This window comes from Mustela putorius, unplaced genomic scaffold (assembly GCF_011764305.1).
Source record: "Mustela putorius furo isolate JIRA1106 unplaced genomic scaffold, ASM1176430v1.1 tig00003834_pilon_pilon_pilon, whole genome shotgun sequence".
Taxonomy (NCBI): Eukaryota; Metazoa; Chordata; class Mammalia; order Carnivora; family Mustelidae; genus Mustela; species Mustela putorius.
This window is the reverse complement of record NW_025421987.1, coordinates 63434082-63453055: the sequence shown is the minus strand read 5'-3', so window position 1 is coordinate 63453055 and position 18974 is coordinate 63434082. Positions and strand designations below refer to the sequence as shown.

Here is an 18974-nt window from a genome sequence, read left to right as displayed (position 1 = left end):
AAGCAGGGAAAAATAACAAAGGTCATACAGTCTCAGTTCGAAAAGGCTGATTATGTATGGATTAGCACGTTTTGAAGAAAAAAATGGCGCTTCCTAAATTTGCTGTATTTCAGTGTAAGTCAAATTTAATTAGCAATGAAGCAATATCAAAAATTCTTTTGCTGCAGTATTCGGCATGAAATGTCTTTACGGGATTATTGTAAGCCTCGCTTACATTTAACAGCTTGTCACTCTTTGAAAAAGTGCTTTGGGAGACAGCACCAATTAGAAAAATTCAGTGGGGTTGAAACCCAAAGGGCAACTCGGAGGCACTTAAACTCACAGGAGCTGCTCATAATGTCTTCCCAGAAGACCCTCATGTTACTTCAGAATTTCTCACACAGTGTGGATGAAGTTAATTTTTACAGGTAAATGCACCTTCATACATAAATAGAACTCCGTGATTTTGCCAAAGGTCCCACTTCCTTGGGGCCATCTTGTCTTAAAAGTAAGCTTAGCACTTCAGAATTAATTGCTTGGCCAATTAATTTTAAGTCCTCAGCCTCATTTAAAATTGAGCACTGAGCTCTTTGGAGTCGTACAGTCAAAAAAGATTTACCTGGTTCTGTTGACTTAATAATTCAGCATATGTACTCTGGTGCATTCTGGGGCACCATGTTAATGGACTTTCAAGTCTTAACATCCCTCAAGTCCTTTTGTAAGTAAGAGGTGAGGTATTTCCAGCTCAATGAAGAATTTCGGGGATTGTAATACATTAGAAAAAAATTAATTCGAATAGGAATGGTGAATGTGGGTTACACAATTGCAACTGAACATTTCCTGAGGCTTTTCTCTTACATTATCACTGACAAGGGGAAATGACAGTCAGTCTGTGCAGACTTTCCATTTACAGGGAGAAAGTGATATTTCTTAGAAACATTAAGTCTTGTCATTAGCCATCATCTTAAAGGGTACCCAAAAAGTCACCGTGTTCTCACAGAGGATGATCTCATCCCAGAACGTGGAGATGAAAACATCTGAAGAAACAGGATATAAATAATCTTCCTTATGGCGAGTCAACAAGCGGAGCTTGTTATGAGCTACTGTGGGATCCATGTGTTTCGAGAGCTCTTGTCTCCACCGGGGGTAGATGACTCAGTGATTTTCAGATTTGGCTCTGCCTGAGGAGTTCTGGGTGGGCTCGGGGTGGGGGGTATAGGGAGTGCTGGGGAGAGGCCCTCCCATGAAGGCCTGGGGAGGTGGGCTGAACGGGGAAGATGCAGAGCGGCCCTGAGGGGAAATGACAGGGGGCCATTTACTGGGCAGGGGTATCCCAGACTCTCTTCTTCCAGTCTTCCCGAACCATAGGAGGACAGTGTGGTTTTGTACACAGGGTTTCTGCACAGGATTTTATTTGAGGAGATATTTCTGCTATTAGAAACAATAAAAACCATCCCCCAGGAAGCCATCTGGCCCAAACCCTCATGAGACTTCAAGTTCAACATGGCATTTTGAACACAGGTATTTGCCTAGTTTCTCTTCTGAAATCCTGGTAAGATAATATTAAGGGAAGAAAGAAGGCATAAACCTCCAGGGGCGAAGAAAGTAGAAAAGGAGACAAGAGCACACAAGAGAGTGTGATGAAATGTTGGAAGATAAAATGCAGGTGGGTGAGAAGTATTTGACTTAACATTTCAGTTCGCTGGGTACGTCTAGGGAACACTGGTGGAGGAAGCACGTGGGTGTGTGCTGTAGAGTCCCAGACACGCTTGGGTACATCTGCAGACCAGGGAGTGGGCCGGGGCTGCACCCAAAGAAAGACTGACGGAACAACCGAAAGGACTGCTCGGACCCTCTATCTGCCCTGCCCACCCATGGCCTGGCGGAACGAGGAAGTTTACTACCTTGAGAGGTTGAACCAGAGGAGCTCGGAAATGAGACACACTCAGACACGGCTGAAGTATCAAACTGAGGGCCTTTTCTGACATCAAAGGAATAAACAGCATTCTGCATGTTGAACCTTCAACCATTTCCCTGCTAGAGTCTTAAAATCCTGGCAGCCGGGCTTAAAACTCCTTGGGATGAGGTTGGAGAGTTGTCTGTGGCAACTCAGAATCCAAAAGAAAAGAGCTTTACATACTTTTATTTGGAGGTACCCTAATGAAATAGTGGCACTTTTATCTGACCATTCTAAGGGGAAGTTCACCATTCCTTAATTCAGCAAATCTTTAGTGACGATGTATTAGGCACTATTTATTTTTATCATTTTAAAGAATTATTTATTTATTTATTTATTTGTGAGAGCAAGAGAACGCACGTGAGCAGGGCGAGTGGGGAGAGGGAGAGAGAGAATCCGCAAGCAGACTCCCCACTAAGCATGGAGCCTGACACAGGGCTCGAATCCAGGACCCTGAAATCATGACCTGCGCCGAAATCAAGAGTCAGTTTCTTAACCGACTGAGTCACCCAGGCATCCCCTTATTAGGCATTATTCAGTCAATAGTTATGGTGGAGAACAAAATATGGACTCTCTTGGAGTACTAGACAAAGAATGAATCAAAAAAAGAAAAACTATATATAACACAATATCAGGTAGTGATAAGGACCACAAAGAAAAGCAAATTAGGGTAAGAGGACAAGCAGGGTAAGAGGAGAGAAAATGATAGGTATGTTGGGTGTTTACTTTTTAATTGGGTGGTCAGGGAAGGTCTCTCAGAGGAAACAATGTATGTCACCAAGCCCCAACTGTGCAGTTCACTTACAGCATTTAGCATTTTACATTAATTGTTGATGGGCAGAAATCGAAACAAACAAAAATAAACTCAGAAAAAACCATGGACAATGTAGAAATCAGAAGAAAACATTTTAAGCAATATCCCTATAATTAATACCCATTGTAAAATGAGAAAGCACCATTTCAAAAATTTTTGAAAACTAAACAAAATGGGACAAATTCTTAGAAAAATACAACGTACCAGAACTGACCTAAGAAGAAATAAGAAGCATGTACAACCTTAACACCATCTAAAAACTGGAAGCAGTTAGAGCAAACATGCAAAGTAAATAACAGGCCTGATGTTTATACAGGTGAGAAATAGCATATTCCAATATTATGCAGACTTTTCTTAGACATTATGGAAGAAGGGATAGTAGCCAACTAACTTTTAAGCCAGCACTGCCCTGATATAAAAACAAGAAAAAAATACTGTAGGAAAAGAATACAGCCGACCCATGTCACTCATGAATATAAGTGTAATAATCCTAAATAAAATATTATAAATAAAATTCATAGTGTCTGAAAAAATCCAACCAATTTTGCTTTATATTAGGTATGCAAGGATCGTTCAATATGTTAAAAATCTATACCTGTAATTCATTAATACATTAGCAAGGTAATCATATAATGATCTCAACAGATGCCGAAGAAGCTTACGATAGTTACATACCGATTCATGGTGAAAATTCTTTATAACTTGTGAATATAAGGGAAATAATTAACTCACAAAGAGAAACATTAAAGAAAACCTAAAATTAACATCATCCGAAATAAGGAAACACTAGAAGTACTCATTTAATATGAGAAATGAGCTAAAGATTCCAACTACTACCATTTTTTATCAGGGCCCTAACCATGTAATAAAAGAAAAAAACCAGATACGTGAGGATTGGAAAGCAATAAGTAAAGTTGCTATTTTTCAGATGATAGTATTTAAAAATCCCTAATGATCTACAGACAACTTTATTAGAAGTAACAGGAGGGCAGACAAATAGTAGGAACACTACAACAAAGTGGGTGTATTTAAGACTAGTATAAAAATGAAGCTGCATTTCTGCTCACCAGCAGCAAAACAATGAGAATGCATTACCAAAGAGAACTTAAAATTATACCAGAATGCCAAGTATCTAGAAATAAATAAAACAAAGGCTGTATAATCTCTCTAAATGAGAAATTATGAACTTTATTTAGAAATATTCAATTATATCAAATAAAGGAGAGAAAGGCTGAGCTGATGGGTAGGGATATAGAATATTGTGTTAATGCACTCTTCCCTGAGTTGATCTATAGATTCAGTACAATTCTAGTCAAAATCCCAAGAGAGTACTTTGTTGAACTTGATTAGATGATTTAAAGTTGATATGGAGGAATACAAAAGCCAGAACAGGTAGCACACTTCTGAAGAAAAAGAGGAGAGGGACTTGCCTGCCTGTCCAGATTTTAGGGCTTACTTTGAGGCTACAGTAATTAAGGCTGCATGGTGTTGGTGCAGGGGTAGAAACACTTACCAATGAAACCGAATGTATTCCCACTTATGTTTCATATATGCAGAAGTGGTCTGTCAGATCAGTGAATAAAAGAGGGATTGTCTAATCAACAGGATGGAAAAAACGGTCATGTAAATGGAAAAAGATGAAATCAGACATCGCCTCCATAACCATATCAAGAAACCAACACCTGATTGATTACAGACTTTAGAAAGTCACTTTCAACTCTTGGTAGGAAATCTAGGTTAACGTCTTTTGAATCTTGGGGTTGAAGATTTTTTGGATGGGATACAGAAAGCATGGACTATGAAAGCTTGATAAAAAGAACCCTGTTCATAGAAGACACAGGGAGGAAGTGAAAAGACAGGCTGCAGCCTGGGAAGAGATTTCTGCAATACATACACCATATTAAGGATGAGTATCATGATGAAAGGACGTTGATAAAACAATTTTAAAAAGCACAAAGAATCGGATAGAAATTTGGACTTAAAGACCGAAACTGACATTTCACAGAAGGGGAAGCAAAGATGGCTTATAAACACAATGAAATACTATTTAATACCTGTTTAACGAAAATGTAAAAGGGGTTGGCAGTATCACGTGAGAAAGACTACGGACCCTCAGGATTTCGGCAACATTGCTGGTAGCAGGGTAACATGTCTGGCATTATCTTCCAGATGTGAACATTCACGTACTTTTCTAGTAGTTTGTTCCTAGGTGTGCACCAAAGAGAAGCACTTGCATATGGACAGCAGGAGACATGGTCAAGAGTGTTCATGAGCAGCACTGCTTACAAGAGCAAAATAACTCTGAAAGGACTCTACGGTCTGAAGAGAGGCTGAATGAGGTATGATACACTCACACAGCGGAAGGTAATACAGCAGCCAAAACCGTGCCCCGGCAATGGGAAAAATGGGGTGGTCTTCATTGCAAGACAAACCATGATGTTTCTCAAGTAATCCGTTTACTACATGGTTCAGTGTAAAAAACTGACGATCTTAATGATGTAAACAATCGACCATTATTTGACAACAGATTATGAAATAATTATAAAGGGAGACTATGGGGAGTTACAGTGCCATGTCTGTAGAAGATGTGAATCGCCATGTTCTATAGTTGGTAGTCCGTGAATGGTTATGTAAAGACTAAGAGAATAAGCATTCTACTTAGAGATGTATAGGTAAAATACCAGAAGAAACAGCGAAGGAGTTGAGAGTCATCGTTTCTGGAGAGTGGGAGAAGATAGAGACAGATGGCACAGGGACAGTAACTTGTATTTTGTGTTGTTATCATACATCTTATAGTTATTGTTAATGCTATTTTCAGAGTCTTACGTGTGTGTGTGTGTGTGTGTGTGAGAGAGAGAGAGAGAGAGAGAGAGAGACAGACAGACTTTGATTTTAAAAACAAAACCTCCCATTTGGGCCAGATGAATGCGACTTAGCTGAGCAGAGAGATGGGGCTTCTAGAAGAAGACCTTTTGGTGCTTTGGGGAATATTAGAGAAAAGCAGTAGAGATCTGTGTGGTCAAATACCCTCATCTTCCAAAGACTGTGGTATGGTACAATGAAACTGTTAAAGTCTCAAAATCAGAAACTGACTAGGACTAATCCCCAGTCTGCTGGTCCCCAGAGCTCCCCCAGCCACATCCTACTGGGAAGGGTAGGAGATGCTTTCCTTCAAAGGGAAGGCCGGCCTTCCAGCTCTGAAATGACACGTGAGAAAAGTGAGGGAATCCTAGGAGACACAGGTGGCACCCAGCCAAGGAGGAGACACGGGATTCCTCCACTTCTGTCCCCACGTAGGAAGCCGCAGCGGTGACCCCTGTATGTGCATATATGAGAGCATGTGTATGCTTTCTGACTTTCGCTGATTCAGAGGAGTCTCTAAGGAAGAGACTGAAATACAAGGCTTACTGAAAGCCAGATAGAATAGATTTAAATAGACACTGAAGTGTCTAATTCAGGAAGGAGAGAGTGGAGATCTGTTGGTTGAATAAATGCATGAATGTTATCATGCGTCTCCCACCCTGGCTTAACATGGTAAATATAGGCGCATTTTATATAGGGAGTGATTCACATGCATATTAAAGTTTGGGAATCTCTATCTATAGCCTTGTTTTCTAGGTAAAATGTTAATTTTAATATGTTTTAACTGGAATTAAAAGCTATGCAAATGATCAGTGGTCTCCTGAAATAAATTACAATAAATGAGCAATGATAATCTGAAATAAATTAAGATAAAGGAAAAATGCCTGGAGGACAGGTTAAGTACTGTAATAAATATTGAATGATCAAAGTGGGAATTGTATTTCTCAGTTACCAGTATTCATTTCAATCAAATGTGTCGGGGGTTGGGGGGGATGCTAGATGCTTTGGGACTGCTTAATGGGAATTCTGGTGGCTTGCCACACTTCACCTAAGCATCAGCTGGCTTGATTAAGAGTGTGGCGAAATTCTCCCATCACAGTGCAAAATCAGAATTGTGCTTAGGGGAAAAAAACTGAAATATAGAAATATGACCTCAAGTGGCTGGGTGAAAACTAAAAAACAAAAAGCAAATCCAACAAGTGGGGAGGGAGCTGTCTAGAATCCAAATAAAGGTGTAGTACTACGGGGAAAAAACACTCAAGGGTTTAAAAGATATCTTTTATTAAACGTATGGTCGGAATGCAAAATCCATTAGGGACATATCAGGAAATCAACTCAAAAGAACACTCACCGAGAGGAAAGGCTTGGCTTCCCACTTTTGCTACAGCTGGTATAAATTCCTGGGCCATCATCAAAGAAACTTCCAAGTGCCAACTTCTGTCGGATAGATTCTCTCTCATTTTTCTGTGCCTAAAATTTCAGGAAAATAAAAAGTGCTGATAAGCGGGCAGATATATCACAACCACAGCCTGTCCAACTGCTAAGTTTCTCAGAACTGCAACCTCAGAGGAAACACCAAACCCAGAGTCCACGGCACAAGAGCACGTGATTACCAAGGCCTGAAACACACCCAGTCTTTCCTGGCTTCACCTCTGGAAGCAATTTCAGTCCTTCAGAGCCTTTCATGATCACGGTCTTGGAAATCACCATGGTGGTACTAAATGGTCGTCACCGGAAGAGAACTAGATTCTGGGGTGCTGCAAACTTTCTTCTTGCTACCTGCTAGACATGACAGCAGGAAAGAGGAAAGTCGTGGAGGACAAATCAGCTTTATGCCAAATGTGGCCTTTCTCTGGGTCTTGTCTTCTCTCTTCTGTATATCAAACCTTCAGCCCACTTTCTCCATTGCAAGAATATGAATTCATTCAGCCACCACGCACCGGGCCTCCAGGAGAAGGCAGGTGTCACATTACGATGTGGGAACCCAGCCCAGGCTGGAGGACCGCAGCCCCTGCCTGCACCTAGCTTACAGTCTTGGCGGTCTGTTCAAAAGTTCTCCTGATCTCACCGGGTTCACACCCTAACACAGGGCCTGGAATAGCTGGAGAATTCTAATTGGGCGCATCTGTTTCATATTTCGAAGGGAAGTCAGGTCGGTGTGCAGAGCAAAAGGATGTGGGAGACTACACTACTGTGATAATTCGGATATGTTTACAACACTTGGCTTCCCATAAAAGTCCCATAAAAACTCACCATGCTGAACTTTTATACCCTTTAAACAACAGGGGAGATTAGAAATGGTTTCCTTAGTTAAAAATAAAACAACTACAAAAACAAACATGAGTTAGAAATCCTGGGGTGAGAGCGAGAGCTTGGTTTTCTGTTCTGTGGGATGACAGAGGATGGGAGAAGCACTGTTGGATGTTCTGAGCTGAAGATGATGAGCATGTTATCTCACCCAACGCAGTGCCCGCACCTGAGTGTGGCTAGGGGCGGCAGGATGGCCCTTGACTCTCCCGGAGGGAGGTTCCGGAGCCACAGCTGCGGCCACGGTACCCAGAAGTTACATTTGAAGCTCGGAGCCGTCATCTGAGCATCCCAGTGTCCGCAGCCAAGCACACAACCCTTCGGAAGGGTGGGCTCAAAAGCGGCCTCTTCCCAGCCCAAGTGAAGGCAGTGCATGATAGGTTAAGTCTGCTCTAACGTGGTGGTTACTAACCACATGTGGCTATTTACATTTACATTAAAAATTAATTAATTAAAGGTTCAACTCCTCAGTCACACTAGCTGCATGACATGAGGTCTGCAGCCCTCGGGGGCTGGTGGGATACCATATTCAACAGAGCAGAATAAAATACATGACCGCACAGTGCGGCTGAGACAGTGGTTCTCAGCTGCCGGCTTCCACAGGTTGCATCAGAATTTAAAATACACATTCCCACAGCGGCTTGGTCTTTTGGTTAAGGTCAAGTGTAAAATACACACCCCAGGCTCCACCAGTGGATATTTATTTTTTAAAATATTACTTATTTATTTGAAAGAGAGAGAGAGAATGAGAGCGAGCACAAGCAGGTATAAGAGCAGAGGGAGAGGGAGAAGCAGACTCCCTGCTGAGCAGAGAGCCCAACGTGGGGCTCGATCCCAGGACCCTGGCATCATGACCTGAGCCGCCCAGGCGTCTCAGCAGATACTTGGTTTTAATTGGTTTGTGAACTTCGAGTTCAAGAACAGCTCATCTCTGCTCTCCTTCTCCCTAACATTTTTCAATTCTTGGAAACCATAGCGTTCTTTCCACTCTCACACTTATTGATTGTATCTATTTATTTGGATAGCTCTCCATTTTGGCATGTACCAAGGGAGTTGTGTCATACTGAAGAGCTACAGCATGTTGTGTGTGTGTCTGTGTGTGTGTGTGTGTGTATGTCTGTGTGCAGGCCACAGAGTAGAAGGCCACTTTACATAGTTACAAAGGCCATGCTGATATAGGTTCTGCTGGTCAAGTGCAGTCCTGAGAAAGTAACAAAGTAACTGTAAGGTTGGAAAGGGGAGTAAGGAGGGGTTTAGTTTGGCTAATATCTTAATAGCTGTACTGCTGGAAAACTTAATTAAAGCGACCCACCCTCCCAAATATGCAGGCTCGTACTTGTGATGGTTCTGCCCAAACAGAACCATTTGGTATCATCTGACATCTTTACAAGTTCACTTCAAAATCCCAGTATCTGCCGTGCAGATTTCGTGTAGTTAGTGAGCCTATTTCTTAATTCACATAAAATACAAAAGAGATCTTCACCCAATCATCTCTATAGTCAGAAAACTGGAGTGAAAAAAATAGGATCAGCAGGTAATATGAATGCTAATGACTAATGTTCGACAATATGCTGGTGTCCAACATTAGCCCGGCAGAGGTTTTATTTGAAGAAAAAACCTATCCCAGGTGTGAATGTGTGAATGCACCCTTGATTCCATGTCTATCTTTCTTGATTTACTTGGTACACGAGACCTATCAATCCTGGAGAAGGCCTTAAAACTATTTCTGTTGACATTAATTACAATTCTCTCTACTTGACTATTTCATGACCAGCTTGAAGAACACTGTTTTATAATATGCAATCTCACACACTTCCCTTCTCTTTCTCTGGATCCCACTGAACAAATCAAGAAAAGTGTAAATAATATATACATCACCCACAATCCCACCTAAACACAGATCACTGCTAACATTTTGGGTTTTGGGGCACAGTTCTTTTTAGCTTATGTATTTTTTTCTTTTTATAAAATTGAGATAATTATTGTTCATTCATTTTGAAAATTTCCCTCATATCATTTAATATTCTTTAAAACAAAATTTTTAATGGTTGTATATCATTCCGTCCCATATATGGAGTTACCTTCTTTTGTTAGTCATTTGGGTTGTAATCAATGAAAAATAATACAGAAGTTAGCATTTTTACATAAATCCCTGCCCACGTGTCTGATTATTTCCTCAGGATAAGTTCCTGGAAGTGGAATTACCAGATCAACTGAGTGTGACCATTTATGGAGGCTCTTGACACATTTTGTCGCACTGCTCTAGAGAAAAGTTATTCCAATTTACATGCCCACCAACAACATAAAAGGGTGTGGCTTTCACTATATCCTAGCTAACGCTGAGTATTTTCACTGCAAAGGAAAATATTGTTTTTAATTTGATAGGCAAAAATGGTATTCTTTTTATGTTAATTTCCTTGATTACCAGTGATATTAAATATTTAGGTTTTTTTAGTTACTTTACTTGCTTTTCTCTGACTTACTCCTAGCATTGCTTATTTTTCTATAAAGATCTGAAGTTTTGAAATTTTTATATTAAGCATATTAGTCCCTTTGAGTTTAAATCCAAGTGTTAATGTAGTTAAGTCAATAGCTTGCTTTCTTTTGAAGTGTCGTTGACGGTTTTGTGCTTGGAAAGCCCTTCCCAGTCCAGAGGTAAAAGATCTCATTGGATATTGGGAGAAAAATGAGGAAATTTATGGAAATTGCTTAGCAGCAGTGGTAGTAATGTAAATGTGTGACAAATGGTAGTTATTATGGTTCATCCTCCAACGATTCCTGCTTTGAAGATGAGGGACTGGAGGGGGAAGGAAGGTCACCCTCCTGTTAGAAGACCTAGGATTCAAGTTCATCTTTCTTGTGCCAGATCTTTCTGCCCTTCCACACTGAGTGAGGTGTCCAGGCAAATAATGGTGGGCACCATGTTGGAGATATGATATGGGACTTATGAGTTACGGATATACTTCTTTCCAGAAACGGGTGTGAGATGCTTCAGAAAAGCAGAAAACATACACACCAAAGTGCAATCACAACCGCAACTATCTACAAAACAAACACCTCATGAGAGCCACTCTCCTTGATACCACTGCTTCATCTTCCTTTTGGAACAAATGCCATTCCTAAGATTTCAAGGATCTGTGATTCAGCTGACTAGTAGAACAGTTTTTCTCTTAAACTTAAACAATTGGAATTATTTCCCTTTTAGTTGCCACATGTATGTGTGGGGGGTCGTTAGGGGGGAGAGAGTTTCAAAACTCTTTTGTTCTCTAAGGAATGATACCTGCAGGGCAATGATGTCCTCCAAACCTCCTGAAGCCCAAATGTGCCCCAGTGTGAGGAACAGGGAAGCGTACAGGAGAAGGAAGAGGCTGACTCAAAACTACACTGTTGGCTGGGCTTATGGCATATGCAGACATGTCCACTCCTAAAACGGTCTTGGGAACTACCCTCTTAAAACAAAAGGAAAATATGGACAATGGATAGCTGCTTGCAAAAAGCAAAAGCGCAACTGAGGAATAGTGGCTCATCACTGTGCGACAGAAAGCCTATTCAAGACCAAGAGGAGAGTAAAAATGTACTTAGACATTCATCATTGTTCAGTCATAGACAGTGAATTTTTGTCCATGCCTGTTGCCTAATTCCCTGCCACCCTTTGGGCCTGGGCAGACAAGACTCACAATGGTTTCTGAGGGCCCCATGTGAACCACCATCTCAGAACGCAGACCTCTGAGCACTTTCAGACCCTACATGCCAATGCTCAGCCCTTCCCACTGTGCCACTGCTCTGCTGCCTTTCCCCCAGCTTGATAAGAACAAAGAGGGGTGTTTGGTAAAAGAAAAAGCAAAATGTTCTGCTTGAGTCGATATTGTCCCTCTCCAAATGTGGTATGTCCCCAAGTTCTTTCCACACTTTCTTCAGGACGGGGCGGTGCCTGTCCCTTACACATGGATCCCATTTCTAAGTCCACTCCTCTGGCCTTGCCTATTGTCTCCCGTCTCTGAAGCAGGGGGGAGAGGGAGTGGGGGGGTACCTAGACTTTTCCCATGCTAACCTGCACATAAATTTGTAAATGGAAGACTGGGTGTAACCTGGGCATTTCTAAAATATATTTGACACACTGTATTTTTGTGGGGGTAGCTGTGGGCCACCAGGCCCCTCAGGAACACGCTTTGGGAAATAACATCCTAGACCTAACCCAGCTGGTGCTCAGGACACTGCAAACAGCTGCTTCCTTCTGCCTCCTGCACAGATGATGAAACCCACGTAGCCGGAAAGGGCCTGATGAAAAGGAAGGAGTTCCTGAAACTCTCCAAAGGAAGAAGACGTTTGAAGAAGTTCGGTCTCGAAAATCAGAGGACCCGACTGATGCGAACAGCACAGCAGTCTGTGGGCATAAAGGCAAATGGGAGCTTGGGAGCCTCGATGATCCGGCCGGGATGCATTCAGCTGTGGGGCTCAGAGAAAGAAAACTGCTGCCCCCAAATTTCTTGTCTTCCATCTTCTCCCCGGATTGATCTCCTCCTCCTCCTCCCCGGTTCCACTTGTTTCTTTTATTTATTTATTTATTTATTTTTAAAGATTTTATTTATTTATTTGACAGAGAGAGATCACAGTAGGAGAGAGGAAGGGAAGAGATCACAGAGAGAGGAAGGGAAGCAGGCCCCCTGCTGAGCAGAGAGCCCGATGTGGGACTCGATCCCAGGACCCTGAGATCATGACCTGAGCCGAAGGCAGCGGCTTAACCACCTGAGCCACCCAGGCGCCCCTCCACTTGTTTCTTACTCTTACTTGTTCACCAGGGGAGCAGAAATAATCTTTTATTATTGGATGTGCCTTTTTTTTTTTTTTTTAAGAAAGCACACAAATGGGAAGGAGGGACAGAGAGAGAGAGAGAAGCAGACTCCCTGCTAAGCAGAGAGCCTGTTTCAGGGCTTGACCCCAGGACACTGAGATCATGACCTGAGCCGAAGGCAGAAGCTTTAACCCACTGAGCCACCCAGGCGCCCCTGGATGTGCTTGTTTGGTAATGCTAACCTTCTCAGCACTCAATTCACTTCTAATTCTGGAAGATCCCTTCTGGCATCCTCCTATCTGCACTGCTCATCTGCTGCCTGGTCAGAACTTCTCACACTTCGGGGTGCATGTGAATTACCGTCAAGAAAAAATTCCCAAGAATAGGGGTGGGGGCTGCATTATTCCAGAAGCTGATGAATACCCTGGTCCCCCGTGGCCCATAAAGAAAGCCAGGAGGTTGCTAGAACACCAGTATGCCACACGGAGAACTGCAGAGGTGGGCACACGTACACAGTGGCCCTCTCTCTGTCACAAATATCTTGAAACTGGTAGTTCTCAAACTTGATTATGCATGAGAATCAGCTGGAGGGCTTGTAAAGACACAAACTATTTTTCTCATTCAGAAGGTCTGGGGTGCAGCTGAGAAAACACATTTTTTAACATGTTCCCAGATGCTGCTGATGCTGCTGGTTCAGATACTTTGAGAACCCTGGCTGTAAGCAATTGGACAGATCAAGTAGCTAGATGGAACAGAGTGGGTTTTTTCTAACTGCGTGCACGTCCATGTTTCATGTTTGTGCGGATGGACAGACTCTGGATCCAGATGGATTTCATCTGCAGCCGCCTGGCCTTGCCAAGGCCTTGCCAGGATGCCTGTTTTGAAGCAATTAATACACCCCTCGCTTCAGTGCAATCTATTGCCTAGTGATATCGGCATCATCACCATTAGCAGCATCCACCAGGGAACGCGAATGGGATTCTGGAGCTCCCTGCGGAAAAGCGCTCTTCCTTTAGGAAAATAGAAGCCACTCTTCTTTCTCCCCTCAGCTCATAAGGAAGACAGCTTTACTCTGACGTTTATAGGGAGCATTTGAATGCGGAGGAGTCAGAGACTTTTAAACATTGGGAACCAGAAGTATCGAACTTCAACATTCTTTAGGCAAATTAATTTTCTTAAAAACAAAACAAAAAACAAAAAGAAAACCCAAGTATACTGATACTAGCTATTTGCCTACTGAAACAACCATGGGTTTGCTGAAAGATCAAAATATGAAAACATCATTCTAGACGAAGACAAACTGTACACTTTAGGATGTCAAGTTCACAAATTTACTGTGCAGGGTTTTTCAAGTTTTCGCATCTTATTTTATCCCTTGGGAAAAACTTTGCAATTATTAGTGGAAACAGAGGTTAAATAACCTGGTATCTTTACACTGTATCACTGAATGGACACTTTCTGGACGTTTTCTTTTCATCTGTATTTCTGATATTTTCCATTTCAGACACTAATCAGTCCAGAAAGGTTTCCTGAAATGCTGTTGAAACCTCTCATCTTTGTATCCCTGCGCTGATCTGCCTAAACAAGTCCTCTGGACTAGATGTCAGGCTAGGCTGTTGGGCCATATTGAGGCCTGGGTTCTGCTTGCTCAGCATCAAGACTCCTGGGAGAGTTGGCCCTGGAGACCTGAAGTCCAGGATAGATACCCAAGGGGAACGCTGTAGGGCGCAGGGTCTTCTGACGCCTATTTCCTAGAACTGCCGGACATTAAGAGTGTGGCGATGCTGGTCCAGAGCATAAAGATCTTTGCTGATGATTAGTTGACCCTGAGGATGGTTTTGCCTATTGACTGCATTCCTTCTCCTGCTATAGAGAGGTGACAGAAACAGAAGCCCGTAGACACAAGGGCTGTTGTGCAGAGTCCCAAACAGTCCCTGAATACTCTTACTGTTGAGGACCAGAGCAAAGGTACCTAACACCTAGGGCTGAGGTTTAGTAGCCAATTACCGGCCGAATGGAAACTCAGGTGAAGGTAACCTGAGCCCCAGGTGCAATCTGCAAAGTTGAGTAGGTAGTAGAAGTGTTTCAACATAAACCCTGAGGGGATACGGTTGGAAACTAAAGTTTTCCTCCCCTGTGAGTGGCGTATTCCAAACAGGAACTGCTGGGAGCATCTTGTTTTTTGTTTTTTTAAGACTTAAGTCATTTATCTGACAGAGAGAGAGAGCACATGTGCACGCGAGTAGGAGGAGAGGCCGAAGGAGAAACAGGCTTCCTGCTGAGCAGGGAGCCCTATGTGGGGCTCGATCCCAGGCCCCTGGGATCATAACCTGAGCCCAAGGCAGATGCTTAACCTACTGAGCCACCCCAGGAGCCCCTGCTGGGAGTATCTTGAGCTCTTTTTGGTTCTCACATGATGGGCTACTGAGACTACTTTTTAACACAGGGCAGTATTGCCTGGGAACTCTTTCTAGCAGATGACATTTTAGAAGTCTCTAAAACCACCACTGTCATTCAGTATCACACTGAAAACACAACAGTTCAAAACACCCACTGCATGGTTATGAAACAGCCCAACCTTCATCACCTTCCAGGAAGCTGACGTCCTCAATTTCCCATGTCGGGTGGACTTAGGATCTGGGAGAATCGGTCCCAGGCATGACCAGAAAGGAGGCAGGGAGTTCAGGGGACTTGGGGTCAAGAAGACCCAAGTGAACATCCTAACTCTGACGCTTACGGAAGCAAATTATAGAAACACTTTAAGCCTCAGTTTCTTTTTCTGAAAGAAGGGATAGTAATACTTACCGTACAGGTTGTTATAAGGAGTAAATGAAGTACTATACAGGAAGGACCTGGCACAGTGCCCGGCCCAGAGAGAAACTTATTCAACAATAGCTGTTGTTAACATTAAAGGGTAGGGATGGGGTAAGCTGGTGAAAAGAGTGCAGAAATGGATAAAAGAGAGGCAGAACTGTCCAGAACCGGCAAATCTATGAAGACAGAAAGTAGGTTAATGGTTGTGAGGGAGGAGGGGAACTAGGAGTAACTGCTAATGGGCACAGGGTTTCTTTTTGGGGGTGACGAAAATGTTCTAGAGGGTGCCTGGGTGCCTCAGTTGGTTAAGCGACTGCCTTTGGCTCAGGTCATGATCCCGGAGTCCTGGGATCAAGTCCCGCATCAGGCTCCCAGCTCCACGGGGAGTCTGCTTCTCCCTCTGACCGTCTCCCTTCTCATGCTCTCTCTCTCTCAAATGGATAAATAAAATTTTCTGGATTTTAAAAATGTTCTGGAATTAGCAGTAGTTTGCATAACCTTAGAAGTATACTAAAAACCAACAAAATGTACACTATGGAATTGTGAATTTTGTGGCACATGAAATACATCTCAAAAAAATACCCCTCTCCCCCACAGGTAACTCACATGCTACATATCTGGAAAATCTAGTTACTTGGAACAACCCATTCCTGACCAGGCTGGCTAACAGAGGTGTGCCAGCAGGGGGATACGATGGAAGAACCCTGAACTAGGAGCCAGGAGGCTTCATATTTATAGCATCTGAGACCAACCAGACCGATTCCTCCCTTGAAAGAAAGGGAGACCGTGGCCCACAAAGCTGAAAAGATTGTCCCCAGGTGGCCGAGGTGAGGCTAGGCTCCAGGGTTCAGTAACTCAACAGAGTTCCTCAAGCGTATTCAGCCCTTACAGGCAGGAAGACGTGAGGGTTAATGGAGGTCGACGGCTGCTTTTCCTCAGTAATTGTGTGGGGAGGGCAGAGCTCTTGTCTGGAATGGCAGCTGGCATTCTGTGTTCCTGTTTATTGCAGTTTATCTCAAGCAGTCATTTCCATTCACCTTTTAAAAAAAACATGAGGCGCAGCTGTGGCTTCACTTTAAATATTGTTCCTTCCAGCCTTTTAATTTTTTCACGGGCTCCTCCCTAATCTTTCACCATAATTGGATGCACAACACTAGAGACAGCACCTCGGAGAAACAAAGCGAGCAAGCCGGCTTTTCCATCTTCTGACCACACACGGCTGTCCGGCAGCTCCTTCCCCTGCAAGGAGCAGCCTGGGAACAGATCTGTGTCCTGTGTTTGCTCTGCTCTGGGACCAAGTGGCAGCCAGCCTTCTGCAGGATTCTGTTAAATTCTCCTCATTTCCTCTCTCGGTTTCCCTCAGTGTAAGGTGGATCTTGCTGGGGTCCTGAAACATCAGAGGAGGCGTGTTTTCCCAGGTCCACACTGGATCTGAACGTTCTTCTGGGCAGCGTCAATCCCATGTCAGTTTATTGGTTGGTGGGTCTCCCCACATGGATGGTAAGCTCCTCGAGGCAAAGCCTGGTCTCCCTTCTGTGAGCCTGGCCCCATGCACAAAGCCAGGATCATGGAGGGGCTCTCAGGAATGATGGCTGAGGAATCAGGACATGGGTCCCATGCTGTATGCCACCGTGGTCCTGAGGACAATCAGCTTTGTGGGTCTTTACCGGAAGGTTAGAGGTTGCTCAGAGCAAAGCAGGACAATAATGGATTGAACATACACACCTGAGATTCGGCCACAGTGCGGGCTTTCCTCCCTATATACTAAGATCTGTTTTACTACTATGACTGAAAAACCGGAGGTCCTTAATGAAACATCTCTCTTACCATCAGGACCTTCCCCCAAGGAATAGGAACAGATGTATATTCTTCTCCTTCCTTCGCTGAGGTGGAATCTAATTTTAGTCATCGGAAAGTGACCTTTCCCCCAAAGGCTGTTTGCCTGACTTTAAAACAACCTTGTAAAATAATCCCTAGACACATGTGGCATTTATTAGTGTGACTGGTATAGGAAATTATATCGTACCTAGCTAGGCAGGGGCAAACCAATCTTCCGACTGATTTTGACAACTGATCTCAAAGTGACAGGAGGTGAAAGAAGAAATTATTAAAAATTTTATATTTATAAACATTTTATTTTACAAATATCTATTTGTGTATAGGTTTTATGTACACAAAATATATATTTACAGTAGTGTATACGTATAATTAATGAATAGGATAGAGATATATATCAGAGGTCTGGGTTCAAAAACATTTTACTGATGGATCCAAGGTCAAAAAAGCCTGCAGACCACTACTTTATGGCATTTAATTGAATTTTCTACATAGTCAACTGAACAGCAAAAACATTAGAGAGAAAAATGTAGATAAGATGTGAATTAGGAAAAGTGATTTTTTTAATATTAGGTTCTCTAATTCTTTTTATTTTAAAGAAAGCACATGTTGCCCTGATTCACCAGAAGTTCATGATGAAATTAACAGTTTTTTTTAAAGCATAATGAAGCTTTCAGAATAACCAACACATACATGAGTTTGAAAGTCCTTGGCTTAGGAAAAGTAGTTAAAAAGCTGAAATGACAAGAGAACGGGTCTCATGTTTAGAAAAATATGGACTGATCTGTGTATCCTACACATCTAGTAGGTTTCATCCTACACATCTAGTAGGTTTCATCTCGTGGTCCTTTGCACTCCCCTGTTAGATACTATTTCTCCTGAAATCACAGGTGGCATTCTCCTGCCTTAGCTAGATAAGTCACTACACAATGCGGCTCTGTTTTGTTGCCAGTGATGTTTTATAGCAGCTTGAGCCTCACATGTTTGTCATTTTGGTCAGTGCTATATCAGGTTGCCGGCATATCATCGCTTGCTCATTCCAGGCATGTGGGCTCTCTCAGTTTCCAAGGAGGGAAAAACGACAGTGGCCATTACTGGCAGTAAAAAGTCATTACTGTCATTACTGCAGTAGCCACGGGATGTCTTTCATTTTTCCTAAGTGCAAACTGACCTATGCTTTTCTACCTGAGAAACGGTTTGAGTGTGACCCGTCTTTTGGCACTGGAAACAATGCGGGCTGAGAACTGTGCACTTGTCTTCAGGGCCGGGTAAGTGACCCACTCTGATGGCTGAGTGTCCTATGCCTCTTTTGCATATGTGCTTCTGGCAGGAGGGGACAGCTGAGAGGTGTCAGCACACTTATCACCTTGGGCCCTCGTTCCCTTCTTGGGGAGTGCAAGGGAAGAAAAATGTGTAGGGCAACATGGCAGGTTATTTAAACCTCTTTTACACATGTAAGTTTTGGGTTCTGGAGAAACGAGCACCAACTATTGTGAACTGCTCTAAGAGATAAAGTACATACTTAAAACATCCCCTGCACGCAAACACAACTTAGTGCATAAGATACAGAATGCCATATGTTACGTTATTATACTTAAACTATCATGATAGAA

General features: G+C 42.8%; 1 protein-coding gene across 7 annotated transcripts in view; it reads right to left on the bottom strand.

Annotated features, from left to right (window-relative positions):
- Nucleotides 1–18974, bottom strand: part of LOC101687332 (schwannomin-interacting protein 1) — a 152104-nt gene that overhangs the window by 20867 nt on the left and 112263 nt on the right. For all 7 annotated transcript variants that reach the window (XM_013057775.2, XM_004755649.3, XM_045088564.1 and 4 more), the window contains one exon: nucleotides 6964–7082. In XM_013057775.2, the coding sequence (XP_012913229.1) occupies nucleotides 6964–7082 (119 nt within the window). The remainder of the gene's footprint in view (nucleotides 1–6963; nucleotides 7083–18974) is intronic.